General features: G+C 52.6%; 1 protein-coding gene across 1 annotated transcript in view; it reads left to right on the plus strand.

Annotated features, from left to right (window-relative positions):
* Nucleotides 1-15,423, plus strand: part of LOC137630607 (DNA excision repair protein ERCC-6-like) — a 90,144-nt gene extending 74,721 nt beyond the window's left edge. Inside the window, exon 14 of the mRNA XM_068362199.1 lies at nucleotides 13,260-15,423. Within this exon, the coding sequence (XP_068218300.1) occupies nucleotides 13,260-15,282 (2,023 nt within the window). The 3' untranslated portion in view covers nucleotides 15,283-15,423. The remainder of the gene's footprint in view (nucleotides 1-13,259) is intronic.
* Nucleotides 15,424-15,786: the final 363 nt, after the last annotated feature.

Raw genomic sequence — 15,786 nt, forward strand, 5'->3', positions numbered from 1 at the left:
ACATACGAATTGCAAGTAAACAAACACGTGCATTATAACTTCTATATGTCTTTGGAAATCCTGGCTGCTGTTCTTGTAGCTAGTAGTTTTGTTCACCTACCCTTTACCAATGCCTTCCATTTCTGCCAGACGTACGAGATTTCAAAACATTAGTGAAAAAAATTGCTATATATACTGTATATGCAAAAATACACACACAAAGACGAGTCTCTCAAACCCAGTCATGCAGACGACGCAGTAAGGATGACGTCATCCTTGAAAGACCACTATATCTTCATTATTTGTAAAAATACAGTATGTACGATATATTTCTGCATACTTAGAAGCAATAAAACTATTTTTGATTTCTGAAAGTTGGTATGTCAAAACACCATGGCGTACGGTCCCCTTAAGAGTTATCATGTTATGAAGTTGAGGGATGTCCAAAAGATTTAGGTCAATAAGAAAATAGATTTTGATTATCCAATTTATTGAATCTTATGGGTTATCACAATCCTAAGTCTCATGAAAACATATAGTTGAAGAATGTTGACAGTTTTAGCAGGCCTGAAATATGTTGATTAATGGAAATTGACACAAATTTTGTGATTTTCTTTATAAAAGCATTTCATTACTCTGGTTTAAGGCCTATCCTTCATAAATATTTAGTTGAACTCAAGAACGGTTTTGCTTTATAGACCAGGTTATGGATTATTAATTGTTCATGTTGATTAATAAAGAAACAAATTTGTCAAGGATGTTTGCAGTTCATGGTTGGTAAAAATAATTCTAGCAAAGTTTCCAGGTTTACATTTCAGTTTCTAACAATAAAATTAATTATTTAACTTGACTAATACTTTTTATGCAATTTCTACTTCCGAGTGTGTTCTATAGATACAACCTTTACTTACCTGTATCCATGTACATTTCATGTGTTCTATAGATACAACCTGTACATTTCATATGTTTCATTTTAACTATGGGATTTCAAATATTGTATTATCGCCCATTTTGGGGGGATGTCTAGGACAGAATGATAAAACAATGCTGTGCAGCACTCTTAGTGGAGCTCTCCAATGCAGACATCTTGAAGTCTTCCTATGAAACCTGCTTTGTGTGGCCTTCCTAGGCAACCATCTACTTAGAACATCCAAAGCAATGTTCTTCATAGAGCCCTCCTCCACTGCTGTCTTTATGGAGTCCCTCCAATGTAGCAATTCAAGTGGAGTCATTCCACTGCAGCAATTTTGGTAGTCATTCCGCTGCAGCAATTTAGGTGGAGTCATTCCACTGCAGCAATTTTGGTAGTCATTCCACTGCAGCAATTTAGGTGGAGTCATTCCACTGCAGCAATTTTGGTAGTCATTCCGCTGCAGCAAACTTCGCAGAGCCCTCCTGTGCAGTGCTTTTAGTGGAGCCCTCTTATGCTCCCATACATCACTCTTAGTGAAGTCCTCCTTTGTAGCAATTTTTACTGAAGCCCTACTTTGTAGCCATCTTCACAAAGCCCTCCTATGCAGCCTTCATCGTGGAGCCCTCTTATGCAACTCTCATAGTGGAGTCCTTCTAATGCAGCAATCTGTGGAGCTTTCTTATGCATCATTCTTTGTTGAGCTCTCCTATGCAGCACCTTTATTTGAGCCCTTCCTTGCAACATTCTTCATGGAATCCTCCTAAGGAGACTTGTTATTGGAATCATTCTGTGCAACTGTCTTCATGAAGCCCCTCCTGAGCAGGAATCTCAATGGAGCTATCTCCAAGGAAGTCCCTCCTGTTCACCACTCTCAATGGGGCCCTCCTCTGCAGACATATTAGAGCCTTTCTATAGCTATCTTAGTTGAGGGACTCTAAGGCAATGCAGTAATCTTAGTGGAGGGACTCCAATGTTGCAATTTTAGTGGTCTCTCCAGTGCTGCAATCTTAGGAGTCCCTTCAATGCTGCGCTCTTCGTCAAGCCCTTGAGTTGCCACCTCATGGTAACCTAAATAGCGCTCTTAGTAGGACCCTCCCATGCAGCGCACATAGTGGAGCTCTTTGCAGCACTATTTTCAGTCACTTTTACAGCACCATTAACAGTCTTCATCATGGAGCCCACATTTGCAGCACTCTTATGAAGGTCTACTAAGCAGCCAGCTTCACAAAGCCCTCCTGTGCAACTATCTTCAGGGAGGAGACCTCCTGCCCTCCAGTGCTCCCGTCTTCGGGGAGCCCTCCAATGCAACAGTCTTGTGCGACGGTTTTAAGGGAGACCTCCTGTACAAACCTCTTCACCGAGTTTCTCCTTTGCAGCTCTTGTAGTGTGGCCCTCCTGCGCAGGGCTCGTAGGGGTGCCCTCCTGCGCAGCGCTCGTAGGGGCGCGCTCTTCTGCAGCACTAGTGAACCCCTGTTATTCAGCAATCACAGTAGAACACTAAGAAGCCATCTCTGTGTAGCTGTGAGCTGTCATGTGCAGAACTTTATTTTAGCCTTCCTATGCAGCCGTCATCGGGGATCCCCTCCTGTGTAAGCATCTACAGGGGTACCCTCCTGCGCAACTCTAGTAGTGGCGCCCTCCTGCGTGCCTCTCGTAGTGGCGCCCTCCTGCGTGCCTCTCGTAGTGGCGCCCTCCTGCGTGCCTCTCGTAGTGGCGCCCTCCTGCGTGCCTCTCGTAGTGGCGCCCTCCTGCGTGCCTCTCGTAGTGGCGCCCTCCTGCGTGCCTCTCGTAGTGGCGCCCTCCTGCGTGCCTCTCGTAGTGGCGCCCTCCTGCGTGCCTCTCGTAGTGGCGCCCTCCTGCACGCCTCTCGTAGTGGTGCCCTCCTGCGCGCATCTCGTAGTGGCAGCCTCCTGCACAACTCTTGTTGTGGCGCCCTCCTGCGCAGCTCTCATTGTGGTAGCCTCCTGCGCAGCTCTCGTTGTGGCAGCCTCCTGCGCAGCTCTCGTTGTGGCGGCCTCCTGCGCAGCTCTCATAGTTGCGCCCACCTGCGCAGCTCTTGTAGTACCGCCTCCTGTGCAGCTCCTGTAACGGCACTCCTGGGCAGCATTCGGTGCAGCTCTCATATTAGCACCCTCCTGAGCAGTTCTTGTAGGGGTTTTCTCCTGCGCAGCTCCCCTAGTAGCACCCTCCTGCACAGCTCTGGTAGTGGTGCCCTCCTGGGCAGCTATAGTAGTGGCACCCTCTTGGGCAGCTCTGGTAGTGGTGCCCTCCTGGGCAGCTCTCGGCGCAACTCTCATTTTGGCGCCTTTCTGTGCAGCTCTCGTAGTGGCGCCATCTTGCACAGTTCTCGTAATGGTGCCCTTCTGCTCAGCTCTTTTAGTGGCCCACTCATGCACAGCTCTCGTGGTGACGCTCTCCTCCGCAGCTCTTGTAGTGGGACCCTCCTTTGCAGCTCTCACTGTGCACCTTTCTACGCAGCTCTCGTAGTGACGCTCTTCTACTCGGCTCTCGTATTGGCGCTCTTTTGCGCAACTCTTGTAGTGGCGCTCTCCTGCGCAAATCTCGTGTAGTGGCACTCTCCTGCGCATCTCTCGTGTAGGGCGCCCTCCTGCGCAGCTCTCGTGTAGGGCGCCCTCCTGCACAGTTCTCGTGTAGGGCGCTCTCCTGCGCAGCTCTCGTGTAGGGCGCCTACCTGTGCAGCTCTTGTGTAGGGCGCCCTCCTGGGCAGATCTCGTGTGGGGCGCCCTCCTGGGCAGATCTCGTGTAGGGCGCCCTCCTGGGCAGATCTCGTGTAGGACGCCCTCCTGCGCAGCTCTCGTGTAGGGCGCCCTCCTGTGCAGCTCTCATAGTGGTGGTCTCCTGGGGAACTGTCTCCAGGGAGCCCTCCTGTGCAACCATCTTCAAGGAATGTCTCCTGCGCAGCTCTTTTAATGGCACACTCCTGCGCAGCTCTCATAGTGGAGGCCACCTGCGCAGCTCTCATAGTGGAGGCCACCTGTGCAGCTCTTTTAGTGGCCCACTCCTGCTCAGCTCTCGTGGTGACACCCTCCTCCGCATCTCTCGTAGTGGGACCCTACTCTGCAGCTCTCGAAGTGGCACTCTACTACGCAGCTCTCGTAGTGACGCCCTTCTACTCAGCTCTCATATTGGCGCTCTTCTGCGCAAATCTCGTCGTGGCACTCTCCTGCGCAAGAAAGTGCGCAGCTCTCATAGTGGCACCACCTGAGAAACTCACAGTGACACCCACCTGTGCAGCTTGATTGGCGCTCTCCTGTGCAATTCTCGTAGTGGCACCCTACTGCGCAGCTCTCGTAGAGACAGCCACCTGCGCAGCTCTCGTAGTGGCAGCCTCCTGACCAATGTCTCCAGGGAGCCCTCCTGTGTAACCATTTTCAGTCACCCTCCAGCGCAGTTCTCGTAGGGGCGCCCTCCTGCGCAGCTCTCGTAGTGGCGCCCTCTTCTGCAGCAATAGTGAAGCCTTGTTGTTTAGCAGTCACATTGGAATACTTTAAGAAGCCATCTGTGTAGCTATGAGCTATAATGTGCAGCACTTTATTGTAGCCTTCCTATGCAGCTGTCATTGGGGAGCCCCTCCTGTGTAACCATCAACAGGGTACCCTCCTGCTCAACCGTCTCCTGGGAGCTCTCCTTTGCAACAGTTTCCAGGCATCCCTCGTGTGCAAACCCTCTTTATGGAGGAAACCTCCTGGGCAACCCATCTTCATGGAGACCACCTGTGCAACAGTCTTCAGGAAGACCTTGTGCAACCGTTTTCAAGGATACCTCCAACCCTCTTCACGAAATGTCTTGTTTGCAGCTCTCTTAGTGGAGCCCTCCTTTGCTGCTTTCGTAGTGGCGCCCTCCTGCACAGCTCTCGTAGTAGTGTACTTGTGCGCAGCTCTCATAGTGCCGGCCTCTTGCGCAGCTGTATTAGTGGTACCCTCCTGTGCGGCTCTCGTAATGACGCCCTCTTGCGCAGCTCTCATAGTTGCGGCTCCTGGGCAACAGTCTTCAGGGAGCCCTCCTGTGCATCCGTCTTCAAGGAGTGTCTCTGCACAGCTCTTGTACTGGCACGCTCCTGTGCAGCTCTCATAGTGGGTAGTGGCGCCCACCTGTGCAGCTCTTGTAGTGGTGCCCTCCTGGGCAGCTCTTTTAGGGGTTTTCCCCAGCGCAGCTCTGGTAGGAGCACCCTCTTGGCCAGCTCTCGGCGCAACTCTCAATTTGGTGCCTTCCTGTTCAGCTCTCGTAGTGGCGCCCTCCTGCGCAGCTCTCGTGGGGGCGCCCTCCTGCGCAGCTCTCGTGGGGGCGCCCTCCTGCGCAGCTCTCGTGGGGGCGCCCTCCTGCGCAGCTCTCGTGGGGGCGCCCTCCTGCGCAGCTCTCGTGGGGGCGCCCTCCTGCGCAGCTCTCGTGGGGGCGCCCTCCTGCGCAGCTCTCGTGGGGGCGCCCTCCTGCGCAGCTCTCGTGGGGGCGCCCTCCTGCGCAGCTCTCGTGGGGGCGCTCTCCTGCGCAGCTCTCGTGGGGGCGCGCTCCTGCGCAGCTCTCGTGGGGGCGCTCTCCTGCGCAGCTCTCGTGGGGGCGCTCTCCTGCGCAGCTCTCGTGGGGGCGCTCTCCTGCGCAGCTCTCGTGGGGGCGCTCTCCTGCGCAGCTCTCGTGGGGGCGCTCTCCTGCGCAGCTCTCGTGGGGGCGCTCTCCTGCGCAGCTCTCGTGGGGGCGCTCTCCTGCGCAGCTCTCGTGGGGGCGCTCTCCTGCGCAGCTCTCGTGGGGGCGCCTTCCTGCGCAGCTCTCGTGGGGCCGCCCTCCTGCGCAGCTCTCGTAGTCGCGCCCTTCTGCAGAGCTCTTTTAGTGCACCCTTTTACGCAGCTCTCAAAGTGCGGCTCTCCTGCGCAGCTCTCATAGTGACGCCCTCCTGCGAGGGTCTAGTAGTGTGCCCTTCTACTTGGCGCTCGTATCGGCACTCTCCTGCTTAACTTTTGTAGTGGCGCTTTCCTGCGTAGCTCTCGTAGTGGCGCCCGTCTACGCAGCTCTCCTATTGGTGCTCTCTCATAGTGGCCCCTTCCTGCGCAGCTCTCGTAATGCATCCTTCTACGCAACTTTCTTAGTGGTGTCCTACTGTGCAACTCTCGTTGAGGCAGCCTCCTGCGCAGCTCTTTTAGTAGCGGCATCCTGGCCAACATCTCCAGGGAGCCCTCCTGTGCAATTGTCTTCAGGAAGACCACCTGTGCAACCATCTTTAGGGAGTGTCTCCTGCGCAGCTCTCGTAGTGGCACGCTCCTGCACTGCACTCGTAGTAGCACCCTCCTGGGCAGCACTCCTATTGGCTCTCTCCTGCGCAGCTCTCGTAGGGGTTGTCTCCAGCGCAGCTCTCCTAGCAACGCTCTCCTGCGCAGCTCTGGTAGTGCACCCTCCAGCGCAGCTCTGGTAGTGCACCCTCCTGCGCAGCTCTGGTAGTGCACCCTCCTGCGCAGCTCTGGTAGTGACGCCCTCCTGCGCAGCTCTGGTAGTGACGCCCTCCTGCGCAGCTTTCATAGTACCAACCTCCTGCGTAGTTCTCGTAATGCACCCTTCTACGCTGCCCTCGCAGTGGCGTCTCCTGAGCAGCTCTCATAGTGCAGCCTTCTAAGCAGCTCTCGTAGTGTCACCCTCCTGCGCAGCTCTTGTAGTAGCAACCTCCTGCGCAGCTAGCGTAGTGCCGGCCTCCTGTGCAACTCTCGTAGTGGTGTCCTTCCGTGCACAGCTCTCGTAATGCACCCTTCTACGCGGCCCTCATAGTGGCGTCTCCTGAGCAGGTCTCATAGTGCAGACCTCTATGCTGCTCTCGTAGTGTTGCTCTCCTGCGCAACTACTGTATTGTCACCCTCCTGCTCCTGCACACCTTTCAGTGCCGCCCTATTGCCTCCTGTAATGGCACCCTCCTTGTCAGGTCTTGGCGCAGCATACTTAGTGCCGCCCTCCTGTGCAGCTCTTCTAATACCACCCTCGTGCGCAGCTCTTACAGTGGCGCCGTCCTGTGCAGGTCTTGAAAGTGGCGCCCTCCTGCACTGATCTTGTACTAGCATCCACCTGCACAGGGTCTCGTAAGTGGCACCCTCCTGTGCAGGGTCTTGTAGTGGCGCCCTCCTGCGCAGGGTCTCGTAGTGCCGCTCTCCTGCGCAGCTCTCGTAGTGCCGCCCTCCTGTGCAGCCTCTCGTAGTGGGGTTCTCCTGCGCAACTCTTGTAGTGCAGCCTTCATGCGCAACTACTCATTGTGGGGCTCTTCTGTGCAGCGCTCTCAGTACCACCCTCCTGCGCAGTTCCAGTTGCAGCGCCATCCTTGGCAGCTCACGTATTTGTGCCCTCCAGCATGGATCCCGTAGTGTCCCCCACCTGCACAGCTCCTGTAATGGCGCCCTACTGGACAGCTCTTAGCGCTGCACTATCAGTGCCGCCTTCCTGCACAGCTCTTGTAGTGCCTTCTTCCTGGGTAGATCTCGGCGCAGTTCTCGTTTTGGCGGCCTCCTGCACAGCAGCTCTGGTCGTGGCGGCCTCGTGCACAGCAGCTCTGGTCGTGGCGGCCTCGTGCACAGCAGCTCTGGTCGTGGCGGCCTCGTGCACAGCAGCTCTGGTCGTGGCGGCCTCGTGCACAGCAGCTCTGGTCGTGGCGGCCTCGTGCACAGCAGCTCTGGTCGTGGCGGCCTCGTGCACAGCAGCTCTGGTCGTGGCGGCCTCGTGCACAGCAGCTCTCGTCGTGGCGGCCTCGTGCACAGCAGCTCTGGTCGTGGCGGCCTCCGGCACAGCAGCTCTCGTCGTGGCGGCCTCGTGCACAGCAGCTCTCGTCGTGGCGGCCTCGTGCACAGCAGCTCTCGTCGTGGCGGCCTCCGGCACAGCAGCTCTCGTCGTGGCGGCCTCCGGCACAGCAGCTCTCGTCGTGGCGGCCTCGTGCACAGCAGCTCTCGTCGTGGCGGCCTCCGGCACAGCAGCTCTCGTCGTGGCGGCCTCCGGCACAGCAGCTCTCGTCGTGGAGGCCTCCGGCACAGCAGCTCTCGTCGTGGCGGCCTCCGGCACAGCAGCTCTCGTCGTGGCGGCCTCCGGCACAGCAGCTCTTCTGTACAGCACTGGTAGTGCACCCTCCTGCGCAGCTTTGGTAGTGCACCCTCCTGTGCAGTTCTGGTAGTGCACCCTCCTGCGCAGCTTTGGTAGTGCACTCTCCTGCGCAGCTCTGGTAGTAGCGCCCTCCTGCACAGCTCACGTAGTGACGCCCTCCTACGCAGCTTTTGTAGTGACACCCTCCTACGCAGCTTTCGTAGTACCAACCTCCTGCGCAGTTCTCGTAGTGCCGCCCTCCTGTGCAACTGTCGTAGTGGCGTTCTCCTGTGCGCAGCTCTCGTAATGCACCCTTCTACGCTGCCTTCGCAGTGGCATCCCCTGAGCAGCTCTCATAGTATGACCGTCTACGCAGCTCTCGTGGTGTGGCCCTTCTGCGCAGCTCTTGTAGTAGCAACCTCCTGCACAGCTCGCGTAGTGCCACCCTCCTGCACACCTCTCGTAGTGCCGCCCTCCTGTGCAGTTTTCTTAGTGCTGGCCTCCTGTGCAACTCTCGTAGTGGTGTCCTGTGCACAGCTCTCGTAATGCACCCTGAGCAGGTCTCATAGTGCGGACTTCTATGCTGCTCTCGTAGAGTCGCCCTCGTGCACAGCTACTGTATTGTCACCCTCCTGCTCACCTCTCAGTGCTGCCCTATTGCGCAGCTCCTGTAATGGCACCCTCCTTGTCAGGTCTCAGCGAGCATACTTATAGTCCATTTCTTTTATCGAGGCAGATTTGCACCGACTCGCAGCGGTGCCCCTTTAGCTCGGAAAAGTTTCCTGATCGCTGATTGGTTAGAATTATCTCGTCCAACCAATCAGCGATCAGGAAACTTTTCCGAGCTAAAAGGGCACCTCTGCAAGTCGGTGCAAATCTGCATCACTAAAAGAAATTGACTAAAGTGCCACCCTTCTGTGCAGCTCTCCTAATACCAGCCTCCTACGCAGCTCTTATAGTGGTGCCCTCCTGTACAGGTCTTGAAAGTGGTGCCTTCCTGCGCAGGTCTCTTAGTGGAGCCCTCTTGCACAGGTCTTGTACTGGCACCCTCCTGTGCAGGTCTCGTAGTGGCACCCTCCTGTGCAGGTCTTGTAGTGGCACCCTCCTGCGCAGGTCTAGTAGTGGCGCCTTCCTGCCCAGGGTCTCATAGTGGCACCCTCCTGTGCAGCTCTTGTAGTGGTCCCCTCCTGCGCAGTTCTCGTAGTGCAGCTCTCCTGCGCAACTCTCGTAGTGCAGCCGTCATGCGCAGCTACTCATTGTAGGACCCTTCTGTGCAGCGCTCTCAGTGCCACCCTCCTGCGCAGTTCTCTTTGTAGCGCCATCCTTGGCAGCTCACGTATTTGTGCCCTCCAGCACGGATCCCGTTGTGCCCCCCACCTGACCGGCTCCTGTAATGGCGCCCTACTGGACAGCTCTTAGCGCTGCACTATCAGTGCCGCCTTCTTGCACAGCTCTTGTAGTACCTTCTTCCTGGGCAGATCTCGGCGCAGCTCTCGTATTGGCGCCTTCCTACGCAGCTCTCATAGTGGTGCTCTCCTGCACAGCTCTTGTAGTGGCGGACTCCTGGGCAGCTCTCGTTGTGGTGGCTTTCTGTGCAGTAGGTCTTGTTGTGGCAGCCTTCTGTGCAGCAGCTCTGGTTGTGGCGGCCTCCTGCGCAGCAGCTCTGGTTGTGGCGGCCTCCTGCGCAGCAGCTCTGGTTGTGGCGGCCTCCTGCGCAGCAGCTCTGGTTGTGGCGGCCTCCTGCGCAGCAGCTCTGGTTGTGGCGGCCTCCTGCGCAGCAGCTCTGGTTGTGGCGGCCTCCTGCGCAGCAGCTCTGGTTGTGGCGGCCTCCTGCGCAGCAGCTCTGGTTGTGGCGGCCTCCTGCGCAGCAGCTCTGGTTGTGGCGGCCTCCTGCGCAGCAGCTCTGGTTGTGGCGGCCTCCTGCGCAGCAGCTCTGGTTGTGGCGGCCTCCTGCGCAGCAGCTCTGGTTGTGGCGGCCTCCTGCGCAGCAGCTCTGGTTGTGGCGGCCTCCTGCGCAGCAGCTCTGGTTGTGGCGGCCTCCTGCGCACCAGCTCTGGTTGTGGCGGCCTCCTGCGCACCAGCTCTGGTTGTGGCGGGCTCCTGCGCACCAGCTCTGGTTGTGGCGGGCTCCTGCGCACCAGCTCTGGTTGTGGCGGGCTCCTGCGCAGCTCTCGTAGTGCCGCCCTCCTGCGCAGCTCTCGTAGTGCCGCCCTCCTGCGCAGCTCTCGTAGTGACGTCCTCCACCACCTGCGCAGCAGCTCTGGTTGTGGCGGCCTCCTACGCAGCAGCTCTGGTTGTGGCGGCCTCCTTCCCAGCAGCTCTGGTTGTGGCGGCCTCCAGCGCACCAGCTCTGGTTGTGGCGGCCTCCTGCGCACCAGCTCTGGTTGTGGCGGCCTCTGGCGCACCAGCTCTGGTTGTGGCGGGCTCCTGCGCACCAGCTCTGGTTGTGGCGGGCTCCTGCGCACCAGCTCTGGTTGTGGCGGGCTCCGGCGCACCAGCTCTGGTTGTGGCGGGCTCCGGCGCACCAGCTCTGGTTGTGGCGGGCTCCGGCGCACCAGCTCTGGTTGTGGCGGGCTCCGGCGCACCAGCTCTGGTTGTGGCGGGCTCCGGCGCACCAGCTCTGGTTGTGGCGGCCTCCGGCGCACCAGCTCTGGTTGTGGCGGCCTCCGGCGCACCAGCTCTGGTTGTGGCGGCCTCCGGCGCACCAGCTCTGGTTGTGGCGGCCTCCGGCGCACCAGCTCTGGTTGTGGCGGCCTCCGGCGCACCAGCTCTGGTTGTGGCGGCCTCCGGCGCACCAGCTCTGGTTGTGGCGGCCTCCGGCGCACCAGCTCTGGTTGTGGCGGGCTCCGGCGCACCAGCTCTGGTTGTGGCGGGCTCCGGCGCACCAGCTCTGGTTGTGGCGGCCTCCTGCGCACCAGCTCTCCTGCACAACTCTCGTTGTGGCGGTCTCTGGCACAGCAGCTCTCGTAGTGCCTCCCTCCTGCGCAGCTCTCGTAGTGCCTCCCTCCTGCGCAGCTCTCGTAGTGCCGCCTGCCTGCGCAGCTCTCGTAATCGAGCCCTCCTACGCACCTCTCGTAGTGGCGCTCTCCTGAGCAGCTTTCGTATTGGCACCCTCTTGCGCAGCTCCTGTAATGGCACCCTCCTGGGCAGCTCTCGGCACAGTTCTCGTATATACGCCCACCTGGGTAGCTCTCGTAGTGGCGCCCTCCTGCGCAACTCTCTTAGTGATGCCCTCCTGTGGAGCCCTCTTCGGCAATACTCTCAGTGTTGTGCTCTTCTGCAGCATTAGTGAAGCTCTCCTATGCAGCCATCACAGTAGAACACTCCTAAGAAGCCGTCTTTGTGGAGCTTCTTACGCAGCTTTATGCCTAGAGCCCTTACTGTGCAGCCTCTTCTTGGAGTCCCTCTGTGCAGCCATCATCAGGGAACCCCTTATGTGCTGCCACTTTCGTGGAGCCCTTGGAGGTGGATGTAACTGGCTGAGGATATCCTGGAGGTGACTCGAACTTGTGGAGATGCATGGTGATTGGAGCTGATGGAGGATTCCCTTAGGGCGATTGGGATTAGTAGGAAATGCCTTAGAGTTGATTGGAATTGGCAGAGGATGCCTTTAAGTCAACTGGAACTGACTTACAACACCATGTAGTCCCCAGTGGTCATCTAGGAGATGGTGAGCAGTATACTAAAGTCTGCTGAAGATGCTGCTTGATTAGGAATTTATTGTAAAGCAGTTTACTACCTTGAACCTGTCTGCATAGGAGGCTGTCATCTAGAGCAAGCTAAATTGCAGATTCCTGTGGTGCTGGCTAAGTAGAGTGTTTTCTCAATCCAGCTGCATAAGAGGATTATACAAAGCTCTAAATAAAACTGCACTAACAATGACTGCTGCATAGCAGGAAGCTGGAATGACTGGAGCCTGTAGTCTTTGTGGAGTAGACCAGAAAGGCTTGTTTGAAGGTTAGCAAGGGAAGTTGGCTTCATAATATAGAATGATTCCTACCATATGGTAGGGGTCATGATAGCACTTACTGGCAGTATAGGATGGCATGGGAAAAAAAGCTACATAGAAGATGGCTGGCTGTTTATCTAAATCCCCATGGTTGCTTGTTAAAAAGGTAAAGTATTGTGAAGCTGCTTGCTTTGGTAAATTCCCGTGGAGCTACCTGTGTGTGTTAAATAGATAAATTCCTGTGGAACTGCCTGCCTGTTAAATTCCCGTAGAACCTGCATCGAGGTTATAGTCCAGTACCTCTATAGCCACAGAATTGCTTGCCTAGTACATTCCTGTGGATGGAAAGTTTCTGCCTGGTATATTCCTTGGAATTGGCTGTCGACTGCGTAGTGGAGTCCCAGAGACAAGACTATGGGCTGGAACTTAGCAGAGCTGCCTTCCTGGTTGATAAGTTCCCTTGGAGTTGCCTGCTTGGTATATCATGCTGCGTGGTAGAGGGCCTTTGTGTCGCTGCCTTCTTGGTAGAAGGCCTTGGTGCCATTGCCTTCTTAGTAGAAGGGCTTGGTGCCGCTGCCTGCGTGGTAGAAAGCCTTGGTGCCGCTGCCTACGTGGTAGAAGGCTTTGGTGCCGCTGCCTGCGTGGTAGAAGGCCTAGGCACCACTGCCTGCATTGTAGAGGGTCTTGGCACCACTGCCTGCATAGTAGAGGGTCTTCGTGTTGCCGCCTGTATTGTAGGGGGTTTTGGAGCCGCTGCCTACGTGGTAGAGGGCGTTGATGCTGCCTGCTTGGTATATCATGCTGCGTGGAAGGCATTTGTGCTCTGCCTGCATGGTAAAGCTGCCTGCTTGGTAGTGCCTTGATGCTACTGGTAGAGGGCCCTGGTGCTGCTCCCTGCATGGTATATCATGCTGTGTGTGGAAGAAGGCCTTTGTGCTGCTGCCTGCATGGTAGGGGGCCTTGATGCTATCTGCTTAGGAGTACAGTACCTTGGTGCTACTTGTTGCGTTGAGAGCCTTGGTGCTGCCTGCCTTGCACATTCTTTTGGAGCTGGCAGCTTGGAACATCCACATGGAGGTGTCTGTGTGGTACATTCTTCCTGCAAATAACATATATATATGTTTATTTGAAAAAAGGGAGTTGGGTATAGGATACAAAAAAATATGGTAACTGAAAAGTGATTCCCCATTTTTATTGTATCAAATTGGTTCAATTATTTTCTGTTTACAATTGGAATGTTTTATATTGCTACTTCACCTTCTATGCACAAGTTAGAAAAATTTATCTAGTTACATCAATAAACTACATGTAGATAATTTTTAAAAATTCATGTCTTACTACATTTCATTCCATTTTCAGATTACTTACTTCTGGAACAATTGAAGAAAAAATTTACCATAGACAGATTTTCAAGCAGTTTTTAACAAATCGTGTGCTAAAAGACCCAAAACAGCAGCGTTTTTTCAAAACCAATGACTTGTATGAACTTTTTACTTTGAATGAAGGTGAGAAAGAGAAAACGGAATCTTCAGCCATTTTTGCAGGGACACAATCTGAAATTAAAGTAAATGTAAATAATGATACCCAGGATAGCGATGAGGAGACGAAAGGAAATTACAAAGGAACAAGTAAACACTTAAAGAAGAGTTACTCACCACTGAGTAAAGGAGACAATGCTATATCCAGTAGGGCAGCGAAGAAAGAGAAACCCAGGAAAGAGGGTACTAGACATGAAAAGAAGAAATTAAATACTTCACAAATAGATCTAAAATCACAGGCAGATGTAGATCTTAAAGAGAAAATGAGGAACCTAGCTAAGAAAATTAGTATGAACATTGCCAAGAAAAATTTACACGAGAGCAAAAATGTAACTTCGCCTCTGAAGTGTGAAAGTCTCAAAGATCTTTCGCAACTCAAAGATTTAGAGAGAATGGGCAATAACATTAATCAGGAACTTAAAACTGAAGAAATTGACAAGTCTGAAGAAAATGGCCCTATAATATCTAAGGATATTTTGGATTTAAAAAGTGGAGCAGATGGAGAAAATTTAGATTTAAAAACTGAAGTAAATGAGGAATACATGGACATAAAAACAGAAATAGATGAAAATTACATGGATATAAAAATAGAGGAGGACTGCATAGATATAAAAAATGAATTGTTAGTCAGTGAAGAGTCAACTAGTGGAAATGTTCCTTTTACTCTACTTCCCATGACCAAAGAAGAAAGTAGTCTTGATGACTTGCCTCCTATGGAAAAAGACATGGGAAATATATTTGAAGTAAATATACCTACTGTTTCAGAACTCCGTTCTGTCGATAGTTCTGAGCTTAATAAAGAATCAGGAAATGAAAATTATTCTGACCACAGAAACTGCAGACTATCAGAGGAAAAATCTTCAGAGAAGCATAGAAAAAAGCATAAAAAGAAATCTAAGCACAGGGAAAAGGAAAAATGCACAGATAGAGACAAGAAAAAGAGTTCCTCTAAGAAAGGAAGAAAGATTGATGGAGAAAGAATTGATTATCTTGTTAAGAAGAGAGTATATCGCAAAACAGAAGAGGAAGCTGCAGCTGAAAAGGAAAATGCCAAATCTCAGGACGAATATGTTCTTACAAAGCTATTCCAGAAATCAGGGGTTCACACTGCCCTTAGTCATGATTCTATTTTGAGCAACAACGATCCAGATTATCTCCTTGTGGAGGGGGAAGCCGAGAGGGTAGCCAAAGAGGCTCTAAAGGCTGTAAGAGCTTCTCGTGCTCGATGTAGTAGACCATGGTCAGCGCATAACGAGACTTTGGAGCAAAAGAAAAGTAAACCAAAGTTTGGAAATAAGAAGAATAAAATGTTCGCCAATTCCATTGATAGAGAAATAAAGAAAGATGAATTAAAACCAAAGAAAAGTATACAACACATGTTCAATGGAGGCCTGGAGGATGAAGAATCTGACAGCCCTTCAGAGATGGATTTTATTCCCAAGAAGAAAATTGGAAATAAAACAACTGGTGGTCTATCATCTGCACAATTACTCTCTCGTATTAATCAGAGAAATAAAACCGTCGCATCGACAGAGATAACTAATGATGAGCCAGATGAAGATTATGATCCAGATTACCCTTCCACTGCTGCAGTAGCAGAACCTGAAGAAGTTGAAGAAGAAATTCAAGAAAATATAGACTTGTTAACAGACATTCGTAACTTTGTTGCATTCCAGGCTGAGGTAGATGGTAGTGCATCTACTCAAGAGATCCTCGATAAATTCAGCAGTAGATTACCACCCTCCCAAAGTCCATTTTTCAAAGCTCTTCTAAACAAAATTTGTGATTTTCATAGAAAATCAACAGGCGAGGGAATATGGTCTTTAAAGGAAGAATTTAGATAAAGCCAATTAATTTATAGTCTACCAATTATTGTACAGTATTACATTATTTGTAATTTTATATTTAAACTGTATATACTATTTTTTCTAAATAAATATCTGTAAATACATAGATCTCATTCAAAATTTACATAAAGGTTTTTAATATAGTCTGTCTTTTATTTTTCCCATATTCAGTGTTACCCATTTGCAGTAGCAATATATAAACCAATTATTAAAGAAAGTCTACAAAGCAATCAAAATAAGATGCATATTATATTCTCTGTATTTATATATGCCTAGCTGTCATACTAAGGGCAGGGTGATGTTATTCTTGTTAAAGGAACAAAGTGACATGATACAGCATTGTTAACAGATTAAAAAAACTACTAGTGTAGACATTTTCAGTTTGTTGAAAGTCTAATGGTGAAATAATCAGTGGGCTATCCTGAAAGATTGCAATGATGTAAATCTTAAAACTGTATAAGAAAATTTGGACACCTATCAAATGCATCAGAGAAACAGTAC

The sequence above is a fragment of the Palaemon carinicauda genome, chromosome 38 (genome assembly GCF_036898095.1).
Source record: "Palaemon carinicauda isolate YSFRI2023 chromosome 38, ASM3689809v2, whole genome shotgun sequence".
Lineage (NCBI taxonomy): Eukaryota > Metazoa > Arthropoda > Malacostraca > Decapoda > Palaemonidae > Palaemon > Palaemon carinicauda.